The following is a 24,059-nucleotide window of genomic DNA, read 5'->3' on the forward strand; positions in this document are numbered from 1 at the left end:
TTAATATTATATTATTTTTTTCAGTGTAATTTGTAATAAAAAATAGAGTGAATGAAAGTCAAAAACAATGTAAAAAAAATCAACAAATGCAAAATTTAAAATTATTAAAATATCTGCTATAGGCATGCAGCAATTTCCAATGTGAATTCCTACAATACTGTCTGTCCAATCGCACTGTGTGTGTTTGGGGGGGGGTATCTGGGGCTTTATGTCCATCCCCTTCATCACAAGCTATTTAGTGAACAGCTGCTCGTGAGCACACATCAGTTGAGTGATGGAGCGACACTAACAAGAGTAGCCTACACTGACTGTAGCGAGACAGCAGAGGGAAGCTCGAGCACATACGGGGATTTACACTTACATCGCTATTCATCACACGTTCACGAGTTTTCCATCGATAAAAAACAAACTGTGGTGAAAGAAACCCGTGGTCAGTTTCACCGAAGACCGTGTAAAGTACTTGCCGAAGATGTTTTAAACTGTAATGTCTGCGGTATGTTCATGAGCATCTGTGCGGTTTCCGTTGGATTTTGAGCGGCACAAAGACTCGTTTACTGAATCCATCAGTGAGGGGAAAACATGAAGGGAAGGATGGCAACACTTCAGCTCTGTTTCTGTGTCCTGGCACTAAAGGTAAGTTAAGTTATACTCATTTACATTAGTTTAGTGCAAGTTAGCGATTCGTGACTTGTAACAGTTTCAGTTCGTTATTTTTTTTTGGCGATCTGAACGCAGGGTTTTTTTTACTTTATAATGTCTACACAATAAAAATGTTTCCAATTGACATTTTAACAATTGCGTCCAAAATAAATAAACAATAATTAATTAAAAATAATGTAAAAATCAGTTCAGTATTTGCTTTATGTTGTGTTAATAAGATAGTGTTTGTAATACGTTTCTAATAGATATTGCATTGCCAAGCATAACTAAGTAATTAAAGACAGGAAAGAAACACCCTTTTCTTCTTAGGACCTGCACAGCTTTACTTTATTGCATTTTATTACACCCCCACAGAAAAAATATCGTAGTATACATCAGTATTTACTATAGTAAACTGTAGTAATTTGTAGAATAGTATACTGCACTTTGTTTATTTATACAGTAGTATTTATGTAACGTAGTACATACTACAATAAATTGATAGGCTATAGTTTTGTACTTTAATACTTACTATAGGAAATATAAAAAACACTAGTATCTAAGAATTTTACTAGGCTATAGTAAATACTTTTCATGCAGTATTAAAGCCTACTAACTCATATATGCATTTTTACAATCTGGTATTTATTTACCAACGCCTCCATTTTGTCATCTTTTCCAAATTATAAGTTGTGTTAGAGAGATGCAGAGCCAAATTTCTGTGAATGACTCATGTTAAACCAAAATCTCTAAATATAAAAACACTTAATAAAGAGCATGCAGATATAGTGTTACCAAATAACATAAAACCAAAGCGGTAAACATTTTGGCCTGATGATTTTGTCTATTTTTAAGTCAGTGGTTTTGAATAGGGGAACGCTATTCCCCAGATCCATATCTCCTGGTGTGTTCAAACGGTCCGTTTGAACACGTGGGGGGATAGGACTAGACCCCCGTTCCCCTTCCCAAAGTATGTTGGTCGATAGGCGACCACAGTGTTAAGTACTGCTGGGGCCCGTGATATCCGGCCCGTTGTAATTATGATCATTTTCTGTCGGTATGTGGAAAGCAAGGGGGTTGAATTTGCAGCTCAGTAATTTGACTTTCCATTTAGCCACATCACTTTAGTTGTGTCTACCGGGGCAAAACTGCGGTTTCCTCTTGAACTCCCAACCTTTTTATTTCTCCCACTGGTTTTGATGGTGCAGCTCACTGTCTCTATCTGCTAACTGACACTGGTGTAAATGATCTTGAAGTTTCGCAGACGCTCAGCCGTATCTAGCATGGTGAATAAAAAGGGTCCAGATGTGAGTTTTGTGTGAAATGTCTATGCGTACGGTGTGGTATTGTACGTTTTCGGATACTGTTGGCCACATTGAGATAAGATATCAGTGGAAGCCGTATCTCAGTGGATGTCTGTGGTTGTATGTTTGGTTTGGTGGGGGTGAAGGGTCAATCACTGTTGTCTCCTGGGGCTTGTGTCTCTTTTTATGTTCCCATCATTCAGACTACTCTTACAAAACGCACTCATGGGTAGCACACATGTGCCCATATATCATATCATACAACATTTGCTTTAAGAAAGATCAAACGTGTGTGTTTGCATGTGCATGTATGTATAATACAGTGATTTACTGTAAAAAACAATTTGTTGGTTCAACTTTAAAAAGTAAGTTGCTTTAAAAGTTTGAGGTAATTCAACTTAAAAATATTACTTAACTCAAAAAAAGTTGGGTTATAATTTTGTTTAAGATGAATTCACTTAAAATTTTATAGCAACCAAGTAACTTATTTTTTTTAAGTTGAACCAACTTCTTTACACTGTTTACATTGATATACACCCGTTGGGAAAGTGAAACTAGATCTCCTCAATGTCTTGCTTGTTATTTCTAGACAGCAATGTGCTTCTCCTGAGAAAAGACCCCGGTAATTTTTTTAAGAAACTGAAATCATCTTAAAAATCTTTAGAGAAAACGTAACCACATTTTTTTAGAACATTAACATTTTCAGAAAGTTTTAGAAGAAACAATCAAAACGTAAATAAAACACAACTAAGATCTCTTTTAACAAGCACCCAATGTAAAAAATTGATCTTGGTGTGTGTGATTAAAAAAATGTATTTGAAAGTTTTCGACTGAGATACTAAGTAACTTGAATGGCCAAATAAAAAAATCCTTTGTTGGTCTTTAGTAAAATAGGTGCTTAAAAGACACCAGCTAAGCTATGATATCCGGTCTGACTTTACCTCTCTGTGTGTTTGTGTGGGAGGGGGTTGTAGAATAGATCAAAGGTGTTTTGTGTGAATTGGCTTCTTTCATATGTGTTACTAATCCCTCAGCATTACGTGAATTCATCACAGAGACTGAAAGTGTGTGTAGTGAATGAGCTCTCTTCACAGTCCTCTACACTCCTGCACTTCCAGATGTTTATAGGTGATGTCTGCACTTTGTTCATGCCATTTACTCAAGACTTACGAGCAAATTAGATGGTGAAGAATTGTCAGCGAGGATGTGAAGTTCCTTCCTCTTACAGCCCACTGTGGGTTAGGAAAGTATTAAACACCATATTAGGAAACTGACAAAGAAAATTCCAATGGTGCTGCTCATCTCTCTCTCTCTCTCTCTCTCTCTCTCTCTCTCTCTCCCTCAGTAAAGCCTAGTATTGGGCTAAGAACTGGCTAAGTACCTTATATTTAATGCATTTCTCATTTACGCATTACGCATTTCGAATTACATCGCATTCAAGCTATTTTATCTTTATTTGTAATGTGTTCTCTGGAAATCAAACGCCTGACCTTTGCGTTGAAAATGCAATGCACTGCCAAGTGAGCTACAGAGATATCTCTTCTTTCATTTTTTTCTCATTTAAAGATGTTTGTATAATATTTTGGGGGGTTACAATCATTTATTTTACGATTCTCAGTAAAATTCTTTGCAGTGTATTTTTTACTTCATTCTGCACTGTAAAAAAATAAATGCAACATGAAGAAAACAACTTGGTTTTGCAAGTCAATTCAACCTACTATTTTAAGTTTTGGCTTGTGATAAGTTAAACATTACTTATAAAATCAGTTGAAATTGTTTAACTTAAATTTTTAAAGTAACACAAAAATATTAGTGCTGGGCAAAGATTAATTGGATACAAAATAAAAGTAAATTTTTGCATAAAATATGTGTGTGCTGTGTCTAATTATTATGTATAGTTAAACACTCACACATACATATATTAATAATATATTTTTTAAATATATATATTTTTAAAATGTATATATAATATAGAATATCTAAAAAAAAAATATATATATATATACACACACATGTAAATGTTATAAATGTTTCATACATAATAATATACATGTGTGTGCAGTGTGTAATTATGTTAAAAATCACTTTTATTTTGTATGCGATTAATCGCGAAAATGTATTTTCTTACAAAAAGGCTGCATATTTTTACAGTGTTGGAATAAACTTTTTTTCGTATCATACCAAATACTAAAATGTTTTACAATTGATGTTAATTTTTGCTTTAGAAAAGAAAATAAAAGAAAGCAGAATGATTTTCTCAAGTGATTAAATTTTTTTCTTATATGTGACCCTGTCTGTAAAAAGTAATTTTTTGTGGTTTACTGTTTTCTTTCACTGTAAAAAAGTTGGTTCAACTTAAAAAGTAAGTTACCTGGTTGTCTTAATTTTAAGAGTTAATTCAACGGAAAAATATTAGTTTTACACTCACCTTTTTTGAGTCAACTTACATTTTTAAGTTATTTTAAGTAACAACCATGTAACTTACTTTTTTAAGTTGAACCAACAACTTTTACAGTGTACATAAAATCATCCTGCATAATGTAAAGACCATTCTGTGAAAAAATATAACCTTGATATCTTTAATATTGACTGAGCCAAAGATTGAAATCAAACTTGGATGCTCATAATTAGATTATGACACTTTAGCCTGGATTTGACAGACAGGATGACATTTATTTAAATTAGTGCTCAATCAATTGCAGGTTTAGTTGCAGATTATTAAACCTGGTTACTTAACCTCTCCCCTTTGCCTTTTAAACCTTTGAAATTTTCTGGTGTGTCTAACTGGTTAAAAAAGTGAGGGTTTTTGCCTTGTGGGCAGGTGTGTACAAACGCGTATTTGTGTTTTTTTTAATAAGATTATAAGTGTGTGTGTGTGCTCGTTCGACAGGTTTACACATGCGTTCTTGTCCTAACAGAGATCAGAGAGACATCAGAGCGGTCGTGTGGGTTTGCTTTCCCTCTTTAGAGGAGGTTTACATCTACAGGCATCTGTTGGCTCTTGTCAGAGCCCCAGGGGGCAGTTGTGAAGTAGAGGGGGTGTGTGAGGGGCAATTTTCCCAAACATATGCATGTTTAAGATGCCGTGGAACTGACCTCCTTTATCACACCTGCAGAGCTGGGGGGGCATCAAAGACTTCTCTCTTAGCCAAACAGACAGACATGCACACACCAGCCCAACCCCATCACACCCTTCCCTGAGGTCTCCAACCGCAGTGGTCTTCCCACCGTACTGGTGCATCTGTTTGAAATGGGCACAGCAGATACACATATTGGGAATATAAAGTATTTTTGAAGGTTTTCTCATGACATCTTTTTTTTATTATTCTCTGTGTGTTATTTCGGTGCATGGGCATGACTCAAACTGTGGGGTAAAAGTCACACGTTATCTTACCTCTGGCTCTTACAGGAAACGCAGCACAATTGAAATGCCTAAGTTTAATGAAAAATTACAGGGAGTTGTGTGTGTATTGTGTATTTAGATGGAGAGAACACAATGTTCCTATAACCTTTTTTACAGGCTGAACTAAATTATATCTTTAAAAGTTATCTTTAAAATTATAGTTTTCACAAAGTTCCTTCTCTTGACGCGGATCCAAAATGTGTAATTTATCAGGCATTTGTTGTTTAGTACTTTATAAATGTTTATCTGTAATCTTTATAGTCCGTGTTTATACTGCAGGGTCTTGTTTTTATCCCACAAATTACTATATGTAATCCTCTGCTTTAATAGTAGTAGGTGGTTATCATGTTATGTCTTTTGTTAGGTTTTTTGATAGATTTCAAATATTAAAAAATGACAAATATTTTTGACTCGCTTCTGTTTGAAAATCAGCGTATGTTGTGTATTCAATGTTGATCCCCTGCTTGTGATACTGGTATGCTGGTAATCGTAACCAGCAAGAATCCTGAGGGCAACCAGATTAGTAAGACCATTTGTTGTTGATAAACAACATGGCTATGCATATACTGCAAAAAAAAGGTTATACGTAGTATTTTTGTCTAGTTTTCCAGTACAAATATCTCAAAATACTTTATCTGGGATACATTTACTTGAAAAGCAAAATGAGAAGTCGAAAACATGTTTATTCTTAAAACAGGAAAAATAAGCCTGAATTAAGTACTTAATAAAGAGGTAAAACCTAAGATTTATTTTATATTTCTTGTTTTAAGCATAAACTCACTTAATTTTTATGTATTTATACATTAAATAAGACTTAAAGGGGACATATCATGAAAATCTGACTTTCGATGTTTAAGTGCTATAATTGATTCCTCAGTGCTTCTATTAATCTAAAAAAAAAATAATAATAAAAAATAATAACCCAGTAACTTAGTTTTGGTAAACCATTCTATGTGAGAAAATAGGTTCAGATTTTGCCTGTTTTGTGATGTATGTAGCAAGTCTAGTTATAATAAAACCGCCCCCTAATCGGAACTATCCAATCACAGCACTGCCATTTAGTGCAGAGAGACTAAATAAAAAAAATTATTTACAGCACAATTGAGTTTCAATTTCAGCAAACCACCATCATTGTGATCAGTGTTTGCATTTCATCAGCTCATTTGCATTTTAAAGGAAACACCCAAAAACGGCACACTTTTGCTCAGGCCTACAAAGTGGCATTTTTAACATGTTATAATAAATTGTCTATATGATGTTTTCAGCTTTAACTCCACATAGGCACTCTGGAGACACCAAAGACTTACTTTACTTTTTTAAAATGTATTTAATACTTTAAGTCAGGGGTTTTAAACTTTTTGTCAGTTGAACCCCTTCGACCTAAATTATTTACTTGAAGTATCCCCTGAGATTTTAAGTAAATAATATTTCAATAATTTAATAGCCCATTTGCTCTTTTAAAGTTCTCAATATTTTACATTTATTGTTATTATTACCTGTTATTAAACCTTCACCTGGTAAATTTCTTTTATAGGTAAATAAAATGTACACTGTAAAAAATAAAAAAAGTTGGATCAATTTTTAAAATTACTTCAATTGGTAACACCTAAAAATTTAAGTTGTTTCAAGTTAGTTTTTTCACTTTTCACCTAAACATAAATTGAAACAACTTAATTGTTTAAGTTGATCCAACTATAAACATTTTCGGCAGATAAAAGCAATTTTTTGTTTAAAAACAGTCGATGATCAGGGCAGATTATCTTCACATTCAAAGGATGCATAAAAATGCATCAGAACAAAAAATGCATATTGTGCAAATATTTCGAATTTGGTGACGATGACAACATAATTGACAACACAGTTTGTACACTCAGCACTTCTAGGATTTCACAACATAATCATTTGAAACAAAACGTAAAAAATACACTGTAAAGTGTAAACAATTCTTTTTTGCACTTTTCAACTTGAATTTACAAGTGATTTAAACTTATTTTTATTCAGTTGACTTGAAAAATGAAGTTGAATTAGCTTGTTATTTTAACTTTATTTTTTTTTATATTTTATAGCAACTCCTCGCTAGTCAAGAAAGTTGATATGAATTAGGGTGACCTACGTGCCATTCTTCCCGGACGCGTCCTGTCATATTTGTCGACCGCATTCGTCATAGAGGGTTGTTATTATTACAGAAAAGCAACTGTTACATTTTAAGATAAGAATGAAACTACGATTGTATGTCTTATGTTTTTAACTGAATGGCGTATGCGGTCAACAAATACGACTTCCGGAAGACACACCGAAATCCTGGACAAGGACGCGTCTGGGAAGAATGGCACGTATGGTCACCCTATATGAATTGTAGTTTGAGGTTTATTAAACTTAAAGTTTTTTTTAAGTACATCAGTATGAAAGTCATTGTAAGTAATTGAATATCGGCATTGGCACAGAATTGTGTGTATTGGTTCATCTCAGTAATAACCATTAATGTTAGCTTGGATCAGTTTGGAAATGGTGGTCTAAGCTGCTCTTTTCAGCAGGAGCAAGCTACAAATTGCCAGTATTTTGTTTATCTTTGGTATGTTACATTGATGTCTGCTTATGTTTATTCAGGTGGCTATCGGCGAGGCTTGTGCCAGTGAGCAGTTCAGACAAACAGGAGAATGTTGTAGCATGTGTGCTGCGGGCACTGGCTTGGTAAGCAGCTGTGGCCGTGAAGACACTAAATGCCAACCGTGTCAAGATGGTGAGCATTTCCAAACCTAAACAATTTTAGGTTTACTTTGTTTATTTTTATAGCTGTGCTTCTTTATTAATGATAAATATAACTTTACATCGCTCGTAGGTGTTTCCTTTTCCGACTCTGAGGGTCTTTCACCTTGCCGGTTGTGCGCCCGTTGCCCCGCAGCCATTCCTGAATTGGCACGTTGCACAACTACCCAGGATACCCAGTGCGACTGTGGCGAGCATTTCTTCCTGCGGCGGGCAGTTAACGGTACGAGCGGACTGTGTGCGTTTTGCAGTCTGTGCGGTCCTGGAAGTGGAGCGGCTCGGCCCTGTAGTCCGCTGGGAGATACTGTATGCGAGCGGTGCAAGCCAGGGACTTACTCAAAAGAGAAAAGTGACATGAAACCCTGTGTGCCTTGTTCACGCTGTAGTGAAGACGAGGTGGAGCTCAGACCCTGCCAACCGGACTCTGACACCCTCTGTATGGGTGAGTATCATTTTCATAATATATGATTATTATTATGATTTTATAATACTGATTATAAGGAGCATCAAAGTTTGACTTGACAATCTTTGACATGACTTTAGTCAATATAAAAAATGTTTTTTATATTATATAGGATAATTTTATGTAGAAAACCATAAAGATTGTAGCTGGGTTTTCACAGGCAGGGTCACAAAACATCCAAAACAACTTCTGATACATTTAAGCAGTGGCAGCTCGTGACTGCTCATCCGAGTGGCACAAACTCAAAATAAGTGTTCGGAGTGTCATGTGTGTGGTTCCTTTTTTCAAAATATGTTTGTTGCGTCATGTATAAACCATGTGCATCACGTGTTTTGTCAAAATAAGTGCCTGCTGCACACGTGTCAAAACCATTTATGATAAAAGAGATGCTCACGTTCACAAAATACACGCAAGACACTCCCTTAACAGTAAACTCTGATTACGCATGAGATTATGCGAGTATCTGGCAAACGCAAGCTTCTCTTTTATCATAAACCTTTTAGACGCGTCTGCAGCAGGCACTTATTTTGACAAGGCATCACTCGACACGCAGAACACATATTTTGAAAATATGAACCACACACGATGGGTTACATAAGAAAAGAAGTCACCGGCCGCCACTGCATTTAAGCAACACATTTACATTCTCTAGGAATCTAACTGATGACCTTTATGCAGAATGCAAGACGTTTATTAGCTGAGCTACACTATACAAAGTTAGGTTTACTTAAAGCCATGCAGAGAGAAAAACAAAATGTAATTTCCGAGGAAACCTTGGTACAAACCATACATCTCTTATAGTCTAAGATATATGTGTGTATGCGTAAGGTTAGACTGATAACATGTGGCTGACACCTGTGTTCAACCAGAAAGAGCCAGTGTGCTTAAACACAGACAGTTCTCACGTTTTACTGCATTGACAAAATACAGGACCTACTTTGGCTTTAGATGTTCTTCTCATCTTTAAAGGCACATAACAGTCCATCATTTGGATCTGATCAGCCTAATCTGATTCACTTTGTCCTTAAGTATATCAGCGCCACGTCGAGTCGCGTCTAGGACAACTCAGAGGTATCGTAGAACATTAAAGGTGCCCTTCCTCTGTCGTTTTCATTGTTTTATACTGTTGTCTGAGGTCTACTCATGACGTTTGCATGGTTTTTACATCCAAAAACATCAAAAGCAATAAGTAATAGGCCATTTTGTACCCTGGTTTTGACGCTGGTTTCAGAAATGATCCATTTTAATGGGCGGGCTGCATTGACGACTTGGAAGTAAACGCCCACTGCTATGATTGGATAACAGTTTTTCGTTCAAACTAACTTTCAATTTAATCTCATGTGTAATCAGTTTAATGTTAAGTGAGTGTCTTAAGACAGTGTCTTTCTTACACACGCATATTTTATCATAAACCCTTTTGACACACACACACACACACACACGTGTCTTTTATCGTAAACCCTTTCGATGCGCGTGTAGCAGCGCACGCACGCACACACACACACACAAACGTATTTTACATAAACCCTTTCGACGCATGTGTAACGAACGCACAAACACACACATGTGTCTTTTATAACATTTGATGCGTGTGCATCATGAATTCGCGTGAATCGCGTCCCGGCCGCAACTGATAGTGACACATAGTACTAAAGTGTTTTACTCACACACACGCGTGTCTTTTATCATAAACCCTTTCAACATGTGTGCAGCATGAATTCGCGTCCCTCGGAAGAGAAAACACCGGCCGCCACAGTGACACGTTGGACTAAAGTGTTTTACTTACTTAAAGGAATTGTCTACTCATTTTCAGTATTAAAATATGTTATTACCTTAACTAAGAATTGTTGATACATCCCTCTATCATCTGTGTGTGTGCACGTAAGCGCTGGAGCGCGCTGCGATGCTTCGATAGCATTTAGCTTAGCGCCATTCATTCAATGGTACCATTTAGAGATAAAGTTAGAAGTGACCAAACACATCAACGCCTCTCCTATTCAAGACGAGCAGTCATACGAGCAAACCTGGCGGTACAAAACAAAACGCAGCGCTTCTCCAAGCCGATTCAAAAGAGGAACTATATTTTATGGGGTAATAGCACTTTTGGGAGTACTTCGACTCGCCTAAAAAGTCCGCTCCCCTTCTCACTCTCATAATGGGAGAGGGAGGGTGTTACTGCACCGAGTCGAAGTACTCCCAAAAGTGCTTTTACGCCATAAAATATAGTTCCTCCTCCAAATCCGCTTAGAAAAGCGCTACGTTTTATTTTGTACCACCAAACTTGCTCGTATAACTACTCGTCTTAAATAGGAAAAACGTTGATGTGTTTGGTCACTTCTAACTTTATCTCTAAATGGTACCATTGAATGAATGGCGCTAAGCTAAATGCTATCAAAGCATCGCAGCGTGCTCCAGCGCTTACGTGCACGCACACAGATGATAGAGGGATGTATCAACAATTCTTAGTTAAGGTAATAACATATTTTAATATTGAATATGAGTAGACTATTCCTGTAAGCTGCGCCATTCTGTCCGGATCCAATATTGATGGAGGAGCATTGCTTTTTAATCGCAGTCTCTCTTCAAATCCAGCGTTCTTCTGAACATCCAAATATGTAGCAACTGTTATGATTGTTATGATTTAATAGGAATGATGTCTCTCGACGAAAAACAATGGCCCGAATACGGTACGATTGACGTTTAGCCATCCTTGCTGTAACTTGTTATGAAAACTAACTGAACTACACGTATAATGTGAGCGTGGTCTCAAGTCGGAGAGATCATGAATATTAATGACCTCGATCAGTTCCACGTCACACTGATAAGCTTTTCAAACTGACCTGATTTCTCCGCTTATTTCTTTTCAGTGGCTAGAGCTGACAGAGGAGGTGGAAGTTAATTTTCACATTCACAACACAACACAAACACATATGGACCTAACACATTTTAAAAATACAAGTAAAAACGGTTTTATGTGGGAGGGCCTCTTTAAAAAGCGCGAGCTTAGTCAGATAGCGTCGACTTCAAAATGCAAAATATACGTTAGCAGCCAGTGTGTTAATCGTTAATGATTTGGGACAAATATGATGTTATTTAATGTTAAACTATGTGAGTGGCGCTTTGTGGCGCGACAGGGATTTGAGCAACTTCCTAAGTCTTAGCTGGGCGCCGCGGACAGGCGTCACCTGTCGGCGCCGGCGTGCGTATACTCATAGAAAACAATGTATTCGACGCTGAGCTGTCCCCTTAAGGTTAATTTGCGATAACTTGTTAAGAATATATCATACATTAATACTCTATGTAAAATCAAATAAGCAAAATGAAAACGCTGCTGAAAAAATCCACAAAGTGCACAATTACAATTGCATAACACATCACATGTGTCTTTCTGCCAGTGGTTCTCAAACTAGGGGGCGTGAGATGGTCCAATTTTCATGTTTTTTTTTCCTAGTGCTGGGCAAAGATTAATTGCGATTAATCGCATACAAAATAAAAGTGCATAATATATATGTGTGTACTGTGTGTAATTATTATGTATATTTAACCACACATACATACATATATTTCTTTCAGATTTTTTATTTATATATAATTTTTTTACATTTATATAGAATATATAAAAATATATTAAAAAAAAATATATATATATATATATATATAGGCTACACATTTAAATGTTTCTTAAATACATACATGAATGTGTGTTTATTTATATATACATAATAATAACACACAGCACACACTCATATATTATGCCAAAAATCACTTTTATTTTGTATGCGATTAATCGCGATGAATCTTTTCCAAGCACTTATCATACATGCTGTGTAAAGCTAGTATCGCTTTAACATTTATGTGCCAATCTCTTTTCTAAAACATAGACTATACTTAACCTTTTGAAGTATTATACAGTTATCGCAAACTATTGTGGCATGCATATTGCGGTATAAACATTTGCAATATTACAGTTATTTTGATATATTGTGCAACCCTAGTTGTTCCCGGGAAATCTTAGATATCAACTAAGATATCAAATGTTTCATATTAACAAAAACTAGGACATTAAAACATAAAAAAGAAATAAAAACTCATTTTCATGATGGTTAATGTTTGTTTGGTCCAGCTGGACAATCATAGCCTTGTTGAGGTGTGTTAAATCTGTTTGAAGGTTAACCAACTGGCCAGTGGGTCGCATCTCGCGTTTCCCACTGTTCCCTGCATGGTGTAGTCACCAGTGGGGTAGTTTGACCTGCACAGGTCACAAAGGAATCACAGCGAGTGTTTGATCCGTATGGACAGCCTGCGGTGTGTGTGAGAGAGAGAGAGAGAGAGAGAGAGAAAGAGAGATGGGTGGACAGCATGGATGTATCTGTGTGAGTGGTTGGGGTGATATGCAGGATCTATTACAGGACACGGGGTGCAGGCAATGAATTCTCCTAACCGTGCCACACTTTTCAACATTACGACTTGGAGCTTTAGTCTGTCAACTGTGCCTGTGGCCGCTGATGATGTGTTAATCAGCCTTATAGCAGATGTATGTCAGATGTGGGTTTCACGTCGAGGCTGGAGGGAACGTTTGTTTTTTGCAGTAGGGGTGTTGAAATGCTTTAGCGTGTACTTAAAATGTCCTGGAAGTACTAATGAGGAGATGAATGTGATTGAAATGAAGATCAGTTAAAGATCCTTAGGTGAAATAAATACAGAAAGAAATTAGAAATTAGAGAAATTAAATGAATGTGGATAACATTGTTTGGAAGAATTTGGTGCTTTAATTCATATAAAAATTTCTTCGATTTTTTCGACTTGGAAACTGTTTCCCTTCTATAACTCTAGATGAGACAAATGAGATTTGAGAGTACAAAACATCTAAGGATGAACCTAAAAAAAGCTCCACTTGCGTCTCATTAATTTCACTGCTGTTTAAGAGAAACCACAAGGGCATTGTGATAAGAGATCTCAATTTACATTTTGATGCGTTTACATTCATAGGTATTGAATCTTTAAAAGAAAACGTTCCTTAATTCTCAACCCAGCACACATAAGTTTCATTGTATTGTATGTACACAGTATGTATTGTATATGTAAAAAAGGTGCAAGATGTCAATTCGAATCATTTATCTTCCCTATTAAATCTCTTATTGCAGTAAAAGACCTCAACATCCTGTCCCGGCCGTCTGGTTCTGATGGTCCTCGATGGCCGACTCTGACTGATGAAACGGATAACAGGAGCAGCCCGGCTCCAGGGTCCGGATCCCCTCGACTCACACCACAGGAACAAGGAGGCAGCAATAACATCCTGATCTATGTGTCTGTACTCGCTGCAGTGGTGCTTGGTCTCCTGCTCTACGTCGCCTACAAATGGTGAGATAATAAAGTGGGGATGACAACCGATTGAGTAAAATACAGTTGAAGGTTGTCTGTGACCTGGTAAAAACAAAACATTTTATTTCATTTGAACGTGCAAACAGCAGCGACAGATCAACAACAGAACCAGGATTCATACATTATCAGATATTCACGCAACATTACCTTATCAAAGAGCACGCTTATCAGTTTTTCAGCTACCACAGTAGCCATTTCTAAAGCAGGAAGCATTTCAAAAAGTTTTCCTTTTGCGTTGTCTTTCTCTGTTTGTGCAAAAAGAGAGATGTTTATGGTCAGGGTCAGAGGCCATCAGTCAAGGTCTGTCCGGATGTGTGCGAGACAGAGAGGGACTGCGTAATCTTGCGCGCACACGCCCTATCTCCGTTCAGCTTCCAAACCATACTCAAACAAGCACACTAATGATTTCTCATACAAATGATTAATTTATCATAACGTCAGGGCAGCAATAATTTGTGTCATTTACAGGACATTCACAAATTAAAGATAGAAAAGTGGCAAAATGTCTGTCAGCTCATGACGACACGCACCGTGCGTAAACAAATATTTTTTCTTTTAACTGATAATGTTAATCAGTCATAAATTCTTACCTTCGGTTAACGGTTAAATGGTCAATATGAACATCCCTATAGTAAAGGCATGACCTTGACCTTTTGCGCTACTAATGCAATGCTCTACTACAGGAACACAATGAAAAAAAGGAAAAAAGAAAAATAAGCTGTTTTTAACCGTTGATGAGTTATCTCGTAAATTAAAAGAAACGCTTCCCTGCCAATGACGAGTTTTTACGGCAATCCTTATTTCCGCTATTATCCACCAGGTGCCGCTCTTACCCAACTTATAAAACACAAAGTATCCCCTTGGGTCCAACAGTTTAAACTATGTTTTGATCATTGCCTTGAATCTGATCTCTATCAAAAGTCCTTTACAAAAACGCAATTATCTCAGGTGTTTTGGAAGAAACCTACCTATATTTGAGAGATGATAAAAAGAGAACAATTTTTTTTTAAAGCAGAGGGTCTGTTCTTTCATTTGATATATTGTAAGTTTATATATTGAAAGAAAAATATTTTCTGGAAGGTATTAAACTTTGTGAAAATCATAAAAATGCTGGCTCTGGCTGGCAACTTTAAAAAAAAAAACTTTGGCAGGGAAAGAGTTAAAGACATATAGCCTATTGTAAAAGGTTCTTTGGATGTCATTCAATGTGCTTTTTCCATCCGAGTTTGAATTTTGACCAAATCTTGGACCATATCCCTTATCTCTAAGTATATAAATGTGTTCAACGTCATGCAACGCTGTCCAGATTGATCGCCATATGATATCATAGTGACTCAAGAGCAGATAGCTCTGCATCACGCCCGGTCGCTCTCTTCCATTGGTGAAAAGTGAAGCCGCCAGTGTCCCGATACGGCGCTGACATCTTGGGTCTTGAGTCTGCGCATTAGTGAGCAGGAAGTAAAGCCGCAAAATCAAGGCCTCGCTCTCGCAGAATGCGCATATCACAGCTGTCGATCATGACGTGACACCACTATTTTTATATCATTAAATAACGAACTAAAAACAAACTTATTTTAAAAACAAACACTTGAATTTAACTTCAGCTTGATAAAAACTACAGTAAATGACAGAAACCAGCTTCGGAAAAAAGATAATTGAAGTGTAATTAAATAGTTTAATTGGTCTCAAGTCCCATTGAATAACAAGGGTTTATGACCTATACTGGGACCAGTCACTGGGGGGATCAAGATGTTTTGGCGTCACTTTTCAGGGCTTGTGCGGCACGCTTGCTCTGTATGTTTTGATGTCATACGCTGATCGGTCCGCACAGCACCATCGCATGAAGCCCAACACCCCTGTTTAATGAAAAAGGTCCAATGTGTTTCTCAAATAGTTTGGGATAATAGATTAAAGATTAGGTACAGCATAAAGTGTGAAATGTCATTGTGGCGGTAAGAATGCTGAACTCACTGTGATGTGTATGTGTGCATTTAGCTGGAAGTCCTGTCAACAGAAGCAAGCTCTGGTGAAGGCTCGGGTCGCAGAGCTGAATAATGCCGGGGAAGGAGAGAAATTACACAGCGATAGCGGTGTGTTCCTGGACTCTCACAGCCTGCAGGACGGCCAGCCGAGTAAAGGTACAAAACAAAAGCTGAAATTCACATACAATGTCACCAAAAGATACTTAAGCTACACTTAAAAATGTATGCAAGTTACTCAGCAAACTTTGCATTTGTTAAGTGACCGATAAGTAATTCTTATATTTTCGGCAGGCAGTAAACGGGACAGCAAACAGGACACGCGGCTTTACGTAAACCTGCCCCCACAGAGACAGGAAGAGGTAGAGCGAGTCCTCGCGGAGGGGGGCAGTCGGAGCTGGAGGCAGCTGGCCGCCACGCTTGGTTACGAACAGGACCGCGTGGATGTCTTCGGGCGGGGCCAGGACCCCATCCACACCCTGTTGACTGACTGGGCTCAACAGGAAGGCTCCACGCTGGGCCTTCTCTGCTCCGCCCTCACCCGCATCGAGCGACCGGATATCATCACTGTACTCACCGCGCCCACTCAAGGAGTGTCAGTGGTCTGAAAACTTAAATCTGTTCTTAAAAGTGAAAAAGACGCTATATATTTACAGATGAGGAGTGGACTGCAAAGCCATGCAGTAAGACTTTGAAGATTGGATATTACCACAAGGCTTTTACAACAAGCTTTTTCGGAGATGTTCCTCGCACCCCATAATTTCTGCTCAAGACTCCTATATTCATAAACAGTTTATGCTTCATATTATCCTCTTTGTAGTGTCTCAGACACTCATCCACGCTGAACCTTTTTATTTCCCAGTGTTTGTGCTGTTTCTGCGGTTCATACATCGGCGTTCGCAAGCTTTGTGGATCATTGTGTGTGAGATGTGGTTATGTATTTATATTTGAGCGCTTCTGCCATTTGAACAATAGTCAACACACACAACATGTACAGTATGAAATGCACAGCAACAATGGCAATGGCATTACAGCGTTGAATCATTTCCAGATAGGAAAACCACTAATAGAGCTATACAAGGAAAGGGAAAGTTCAATGAAGATATTTTACATTGACATCCATAGTAGGAAAAACAAATACTATGGAAGTCAATTGGTACTGTCAACTGTGCATCATTTATCGAAATATCTTCTTTTGTGTTCGATAGAATGAAGAAACTCATACAGGTTTGTAACAACATGAGGAAATGATGGCAGAATTTTGGTTGGTTGTTTTATGCCTATAGGTCATATGAACTGTACCCGTGTTAACTTTGTTATCTTTAGGAAAACAAACTACATAGATTAACTAGATAATGACCTTGAGACCAATTAGTTAAAACTAATTGTGTTGAAGTTCAAACTAAAAGTGAGAAAAGGTCTAATGTGCCACTTTGTTTGCCGTTTTGTTATTTAATGCATTGACATTTAGACATGTCTGTCATAAGTGTTCACATACTGCATATATCCCACAACAAGTGCCTGGTTTGCACTTTAACCAACAATGCAACCTAAAAGCAAAGGAAGCCCACCCAGCTTATGCACCTCTCCGGTGCCTTTTCTTTGATTGCTCAGGTTTGTGCTTCGCTGGTTTGTCCAACATTGTATGTATTTTAATGTAAGTTGTGTATTTTAGGGCTGGGAGTTCTGGGTGAGACTTGATGGTTTCTGTGCCGAGATGCTTTTCATGTTCGTAACATTGATGTTGTGCATCTATCACTTATGTTTGTTCTTTTTATTCATGAAATATAGTTTATAGTTATCTTTGTATTTTTAAATAAAATAAATAATACATTGTGTGAACAAAGTAGCAGCACAGTCCCTTTAGGGAAGTCGCACCACTAGGCGGCCATGTTTGCACACTGAAAAAATGATTCATTTACTTTACTAAATTTTTTAAGGTAAGTGGTCGCAATCAATTTATTTAAGCTACATTTAACAAAAAAATTAGAAAAACAAAACAAAAAACTTTGTTTAAAAATGTAGCTTAAATAAATTGATTGCAAAACAGTGGGTCTCATTCACCAAACATGCGTACGCACAAATTTGTTCGTAAAATGTTTTAACTTAAAAATCATGATTCAACAAAAACATTCATAATAAAATTTCTTCTAAATGTTTGCAAAAACGTAAGAACAACTTAGACCACACATGTGCAATAATCATAAACAAGGAAAAAATACATAACACAGATATATATTATAGGGTTCTTTTTCCTTGTTCATGATTATTACGCAAGTGTGGTCTAAGTTGTTCTTACGTTTTGGAAACATTTAGAAGAAATTTTATGATGAAAGTTTTTGTTGAATCATGATTTTTAAGTTAAAACATTTTACGAACAAATTTGTGCGTACGCATGCTTAGTGAATGAGACCCATTATCTCTGGATAACTTTTTAATCACTAAATGTTTAAAACAAACATATGATGCATTTTACTTATCACCTGCTACTCATGACCCAGTTAGGACCGCCCCATTTCAATGAAATCCAGCGTTAAACAAACACACCCGCACAACTCCGCTGCTACCCCGGATAAACAAACTATATTTTTCCATTGGGGAGCAGCACAAGCATAAATTTCCCTCACAAACAACAACACACTTCTCTGATTCATGTGACCCCTTGGTTGGTGTGTGGGTGTACCATTCCGGTCTAAATAAGGCCCATATAAGGACTTCCACTGGACTTCCTGTGCTGAAATTGCCCTAAAAGAAATGGAATAAGATGAAATAGCTTTAAACCCCCCCTTTAATAATAAACAAACAAAAAGTTGGCAAGGATTTTAACTAAACTAACATTAAAATGAAAACCACAAAAATAAAAGCCAATTAAAAATATTATAAAAAAATACATTTGTAAAACTACGCAGTGTATAATAGTGAGGTGCTGGTTTGTAAACAGGATTTAAATAGAAAATGTGTACATCTCAACATCATTAACCCTGTTTGTCAAAGCTGGAGCCAAAATTATCAATTTTTCTTTTTATGCAAAAAATCACTAGTACATTAAGTAAAGATCATGTTTTGTGAAGATATTTTGTATATTTCCTACAATATATATATCAAAATGTATTTATCATTAGTTGCTACGGACTTCATTTGGACAACTTTAAAGAGGACATATAATGAAAATCTGACTTTGTCCATGTTTAAGTGCTATGATTGGGTCCCCAGTGCTTCTATCAACCTAGTAAATGAGAAAAAGATCAACCCAGTAACTTAGTTTTGGTAAACCATTCTCCACAAGCATGTGAAAAAATAGGTCATTGAATTTTGTCTCCCCTTGTGATGTCAGAAGCAGATAATACCGCCCCTTAATCTGCACTATCCAACCACAGCAGTGCCATTTAGTGCAGAGATCAGCTCATTTACATTTTAAAGGACACACCAAAAATGGCTAATGTATAAAATGGTAAAGTTACAATAAATTATCTATGGTATTTTGAGCTAAAACTTCACATACGTACTCTGGGGACGCTAATGTTTTTTTGACATTTTTAAAGGTCTTGTGAAATGTCCCCTTTAAAGGCGATTTTTCTCAATATTTTGATTTTTTTGCACCCTCAGATTTTCAAATAGCTGCATCTCAACCAAAAATGGACCCTTATGGCTAGTCTTGTGTTCCTGGCTACCACGGTCACATTTATTGCTTGTTTTTGCCTTTCCTGTCCACTTAAAGGGCTAGTCCACTTTAAAAATGGGGTCAATTGACTTTTTATAGTGGGAAAAAAATACTATGGGCCCCATCTTTAAAGTGGATTACTCCTTTAAGGAAGACATGTTCAAAAAATAGTTTGCTTCGACCGTAGCAAAAGATGAAGTTGTTGAGCCATGGCGATCACTGCCTTGTTCAACCTGGCAACAGAGAACCACAAGATTTTTAAATCTGCCAAAATAATGTCATATGGTTTTGTTGGCAGTCAGAATTTTCAGATTTAATATAAAGTGATCACTACAGCGTAATCTGTTTGTCAACGCTCTCTTCTGTACATCTTACTGTGGTCATGATGAAAGTCAGGTCTTAGAAATTTCAACAACATTTAAAATTAAATTTCAATATAGTCAAAACTAAATGAAATCCGGTTTACTTTAAAAAGTTACTTCTTAAAACCCCTTTGCTCTTCAAAAAGAAAAAAAGAATGAAGTCATGTTCAATTTAGTTGAGAACCGAGGACAAAACTTTCAAGTGAAACCTTGGAGGTTGAAGGGCAAAGTTCAATGCCATCAAAGACCCCAACCAGTAAAGAAGAGAATAAGATCTTCTGTCACTGTAGTGAATGTTTGAGTCCATTACTCTGCATCCTCTCTCTCACTAAATCTGCTAATGATTTCTGTGACTGCTATGTTAAGTGAAAGCAGAGGGTTGTAGGGACTTGGGGCGGCTCTGCGTGCTGTCACGTACTCCAGACGGTGCTGCTTAACTGCGGTCTGGAGCGGCACGGTAAAATGCCCTGGGAGCTCTGCTAAACATGGAGAAGGGGTAGGGTGAGGGGAACGGGATGACTATTAGGGCACCATGTAGAGTCTGAGCCCTGGCAGTGTCTGTGCAGCACATTTATACGACGCTTTACCGAAACCAGATCTATGCTGTGGTGGCAGTGGCTCTCTTTAAAAACAGGAAGTTCATGAAATCCAACAATTCCTTAATACATGCTTTTGGCAAGTACGCAATTCCAAAGATAAATAAAGGATTACCTTAGTAGATGATGTCATTGAGGCTGCATGTGCGGAGGAAATATTAGCCAATCTGCAGCAGGCATAGACACAAGCTATTATTTTGGGTAACGCAGCTGTCGGGTTCGCTATTAAACAACAGCTTTTAACCGTTGAGTATTGTAAGACCGACACCACAAACAAGACTTGTTTTTAGAAAACAGTTTATTTTACCTTAAAATGTTTTTACACTCAGTATGACAATGTGCTTGCACAGTACTTACAGTGGAGCGGGGTGAGACTCCTGTATGTCCATATAAAACAATCCAAAGTCTTTCAGCAAGGAAAAAGTTAATGACACCCCCACTATTAAAACCCAACCCAACATTAGGAGCGTGTGGAATTCTGCTTGATGTAGGATCATCGGAGTCACACTTACGAGGACGGAGCACATCCTTCTAATCCCATTATTCCGGTTTGGTATAATTACACATATTTACATGAGAAACAGTAGAACCCCACAGTCTTTTTACAAAGTCTCTGCTAATGGTCTCAAAAACTAGCTCTCAATATATTCACATATAAAGCAATATAATACACGTATTGGAAACAGATTTAATGCATGGTAACTAATATGGGATGAGTTGATTAATGGGTAGAGCTTATGGGACAGTTAACCTGATCCTTACACCAAAACAAGCTACAAGTTGCCCGGAAGGCTTCACATTTGCCTCTGCGATGCGAATATAAAAATGTTAATGTAAAAACAGTGTGAAAGACCTTGATAAAATCTTCTTGCTACATAACCTTGAGGAGAAACAAGACCAGATCAGATGGGGTTAGACCACAGACCTGCACCGTTCAATGTAACTCCATGTCTAAAAAGCATAAAAACAATGCTGAGCGGGGTGTGAGTTCATGCAGATGATGATCGGTAATTGAGAAAGTGAATACAGGCTCATCTATTGGCTCACATTTGCGACTGTAATCCTTAGCATGTGTCGTGACTGCCGAGCCAGAACTTCTTTGTTTTCTTCATCAGCCTTGATTGATATCAGAAAGGAGTTGGACTACCAAAAGCCCTTAAATAAAATCTACAGTAACAGAGTGGGGTGGCAAGGGGTGTAAAGCATTTAAATGGTCCATCTAATGTATGAAGAAGAGTTCGAGATGATCCTCCTCTACAACGTGAGTGCATCTGCCTTATAGATCATTTTTAAGAAGACTAAAAATATCATGAAATCTGCGACAGAGTCTGTCTAGTAGCACCCTTGATGTGTGTGTCCTCTGCACGTCATACCGCGGCCGTTTCCTTCGAGGCGTGTCTCTTTGTAAAACCGTCCCCGTGCGGGACGGCTCGGGCCTGAGCAGCATCTAGGACGTGTTCAGAAAGACAATGGAAAAAACAACAGGACTCGCTCTGGTGCCGTCCTGTCTGATGTTTCGAAAATTGTTCGGCTGCTCAGAGCCGGCGACTGCAAGGAGGTTCTTGGATTTGCTCCGAGACATTAGTCCAGCTCGGTGTCTTCCTTGGGCCGGTACACGGAGCCAAACTTCTGCATGTATTTCTTGATGTATTCCTTGGTCTTGTGTTTGACATTCTCATTGCATTCGAGATCTTCGGGGTTCTTGCACGATTTCAGTTCCTTGTTCATCACCCCGTGAGTCAGCTGCAGGGGCACACAGATGCAAATACAGGGTTAAGGTTCAGATGACTGGTTTTGTGGTCTATATATAGTTTATACTTTCCAAGTAGCACAGGTATATTTGAAGAGTTTGGTTCCAAAACTCGATGAACGCCTTTTTTTATTAATTACCGGCAAAATCAGTATTAAAAAGTAAATTCTTAATTTTACTCAAAATCTGATATCCGCCGTGTTATTCTGTCATCTTTTATCCCTTTTTTCCACAAATCGCAACAAATGCCAGCCCTCCTTCTCTGCAGAATGCAATAAATTCGCTTAACAAATCACAGCGCACCATTGCACGCACTGTAAACAATAATGGCGGCGCATTAAATACACACAGAATCTTAGTTTTCCTCATCTACTTTGTTCTTCATGATCAACAAAAACAAAATAATACTTTTGATGGCATTAATAAACCTGTGGTCGTGTTCTGTTATGGGGAAGAATTGCAATCCATCAAAATGTGACAAAAGTAAGTGTTTTGATTAGTGCTATTATTGTTTTTTATTTGTTTTAATCAGTGTATACCACTAGTCAACTAAATGAATATAACATGGCAAAGATGAATGCACATTTATATATTGATTCAATAGATTTATAGCATTTTGGAAAAAAACTTGTCATGAATTTATTGCATTTTGTGAAAGAAATAATCAGTTTTTATAATAAATCTTTGAAAATCTAATTATGGATTTTAATTTTTAATGTTATTATAATCTAAAGATGCTATGTGAAAGTTTGTAACAGAAAATAGTGGTTTTCATTTTGTCACTCTCTTTGTATAAAAAACACATTTTAACCCAAATTAGTCAAAATTGATTTATTGCGTTTTGGAACCAAACTCTTCATTTGTAGCAATAGCCAACAATACATTGTATGGCTTAAATTAATTGATTTTTTATGCCAAAAACATTAGGATATTAAGTAAAGATCATGTGCCATGAAGATATTTTGTAAATTTCCAACCGTTAACAAATCAAAATGCTATTTATCATTTATAATGTGTGTTGCTAAATTCATTTGGACAACTTTAAAAGGTGATTTTCTCAATATTTAGATTTTTCGCACCCTCAGATTCCAGATGTTCAAATAGTTGCATCTCTGCCAAATATTGCCATATCCTAACAAACAATAATGGAAAGCTTATCATTATGATGACTGGTTTTGTGGTTGAGGATCACATATGGAGTAAAACAGAATGCAGGGGTTTTACTTTTTCAAATCTATTTCAATCTCTACTATCGATATTTTAAAGCAACACTATGTAGTTTCCATGTAAAAATGACTTACAGCTCCCCCATGTGGTTGAAAAGCGCAACAATGCCTGGTATCAGACACTCTTCTGCAGGCAGGGGGAGGAGCGGGGCTGTGTGCTCTACCCTCCACCGCCACTTTCAGAGTTTGCTTGTAGCAGCTAGGAGGCTGCTCAGGTTGCAGCAACAGTACAATTTGTCCAGTTAAAAGTTGTTCTATCACTGAAATAATTTCAGAGACATTATTTAAAGGTAAAAAAACTACATAGTGTTGCTTTAAAGGAACACGCCCACATTTTGGGAATTTAGCTTATTCACCGTATCCCCCAGAGTTAGATAAGTCCATACATACCTCTCTCATCTCCGTGCGTGCTGTAACTCTGTCTGACGCAGCCCCCGCTAGCTTAGCTTAGCACAAAGACTGGAAGTGGGTGGCTTTAGCTAGCATACTGCTCCCAATAAGTGACAAAATAACGCGATCATTTTCCTA

At 37.3% G+C, this 24,059-nt stretch overlaps 2 protein-coding genes across 2 annotated transcripts in view; one reads left to right on the forward strand and one right to left on the reverse strand.

Annotated features, from left to right (window-relative positions):
• The first annotated feature begins 253 nt into the window (after window positions 1–253).
• Window positions 254–17,785, forward strand: nradd (neurotrophin receptor associated death domain). Its single transcript, XM_055211164.2, has 6 exons — window positions 254–633; window positions 7,954–8,086; window positions 8,186–8,554; window positions 13,720–13,936; window positions 15,953–16,095; window positions 16,231–17,785. Exons 1-6 carry the CDS (start codon window positions 580–582, stop codon window positions 16,542–16,544), a joined length of 1,230 nt encoding a protein of 409 aa, XP_055067139.2. The 5' UTR covers window positions 254–579; the 3' UTR covers window positions 16,545–17,785.
• Window positions 17,786–20,835: 3,050 nt separating this feature from the next.
• setd2 (SET domain containing 2, histone lysine methyltransferase) overlaps window positions 20,836–24,059 on the reverse strand; it is a 35,839-nt gene continuing 32,615 nt past the window's right edge. The window contains exon 22 of the mRNA XM_073871968.1: window positions 20,836–22,298. Within this exon, the coding sequence (XP_073728069.1) occupies window positions 22,137–22,298 (162 nt within the window). The 3' untranslated portion in view covers window positions 20,836–22,136. The remainder of the gene's footprint in view (window positions 22,299–24,059) is intronic.

Source organism: Misgurnus anguillicaudatus, chromosome 10 (genome assembly GCF_027580225.2).
Source record: "Misgurnus anguillicaudatus chromosome 10, ASM2758022v2, whole genome shotgun sequence".
Classification (NCBI taxonomy): domain Eukaryota; kingdom Metazoa; phylum Chordata; class Actinopteri; order Cypriniformes; family Cobitidae; genus Misgurnus; species Misgurnus anguillicaudatus.

Coding starts and splice junctions, on each gene's coding strand:
- nradd (XM_055211164.2), top strand. CDS start 580: ATGAAGGGAAGGATGGCAACACTTCAGCTCTGTTTCTGTGTCCTGGCA. Junction 634..7,953: donor TCTGTGTCCTGGCACTAAAG/GTAAGTTAAGTT, acceptor ATGTTTATTCAG/GTGGCTATCGGCGAGGCTTG. Junction 16,096..16,230: donor GGACGGCCAGCCGAGTAAAG/GTACAAAACAAA, acceptor TATTTTCGGCAG/GCAGTAAACGGGACAGCAAA.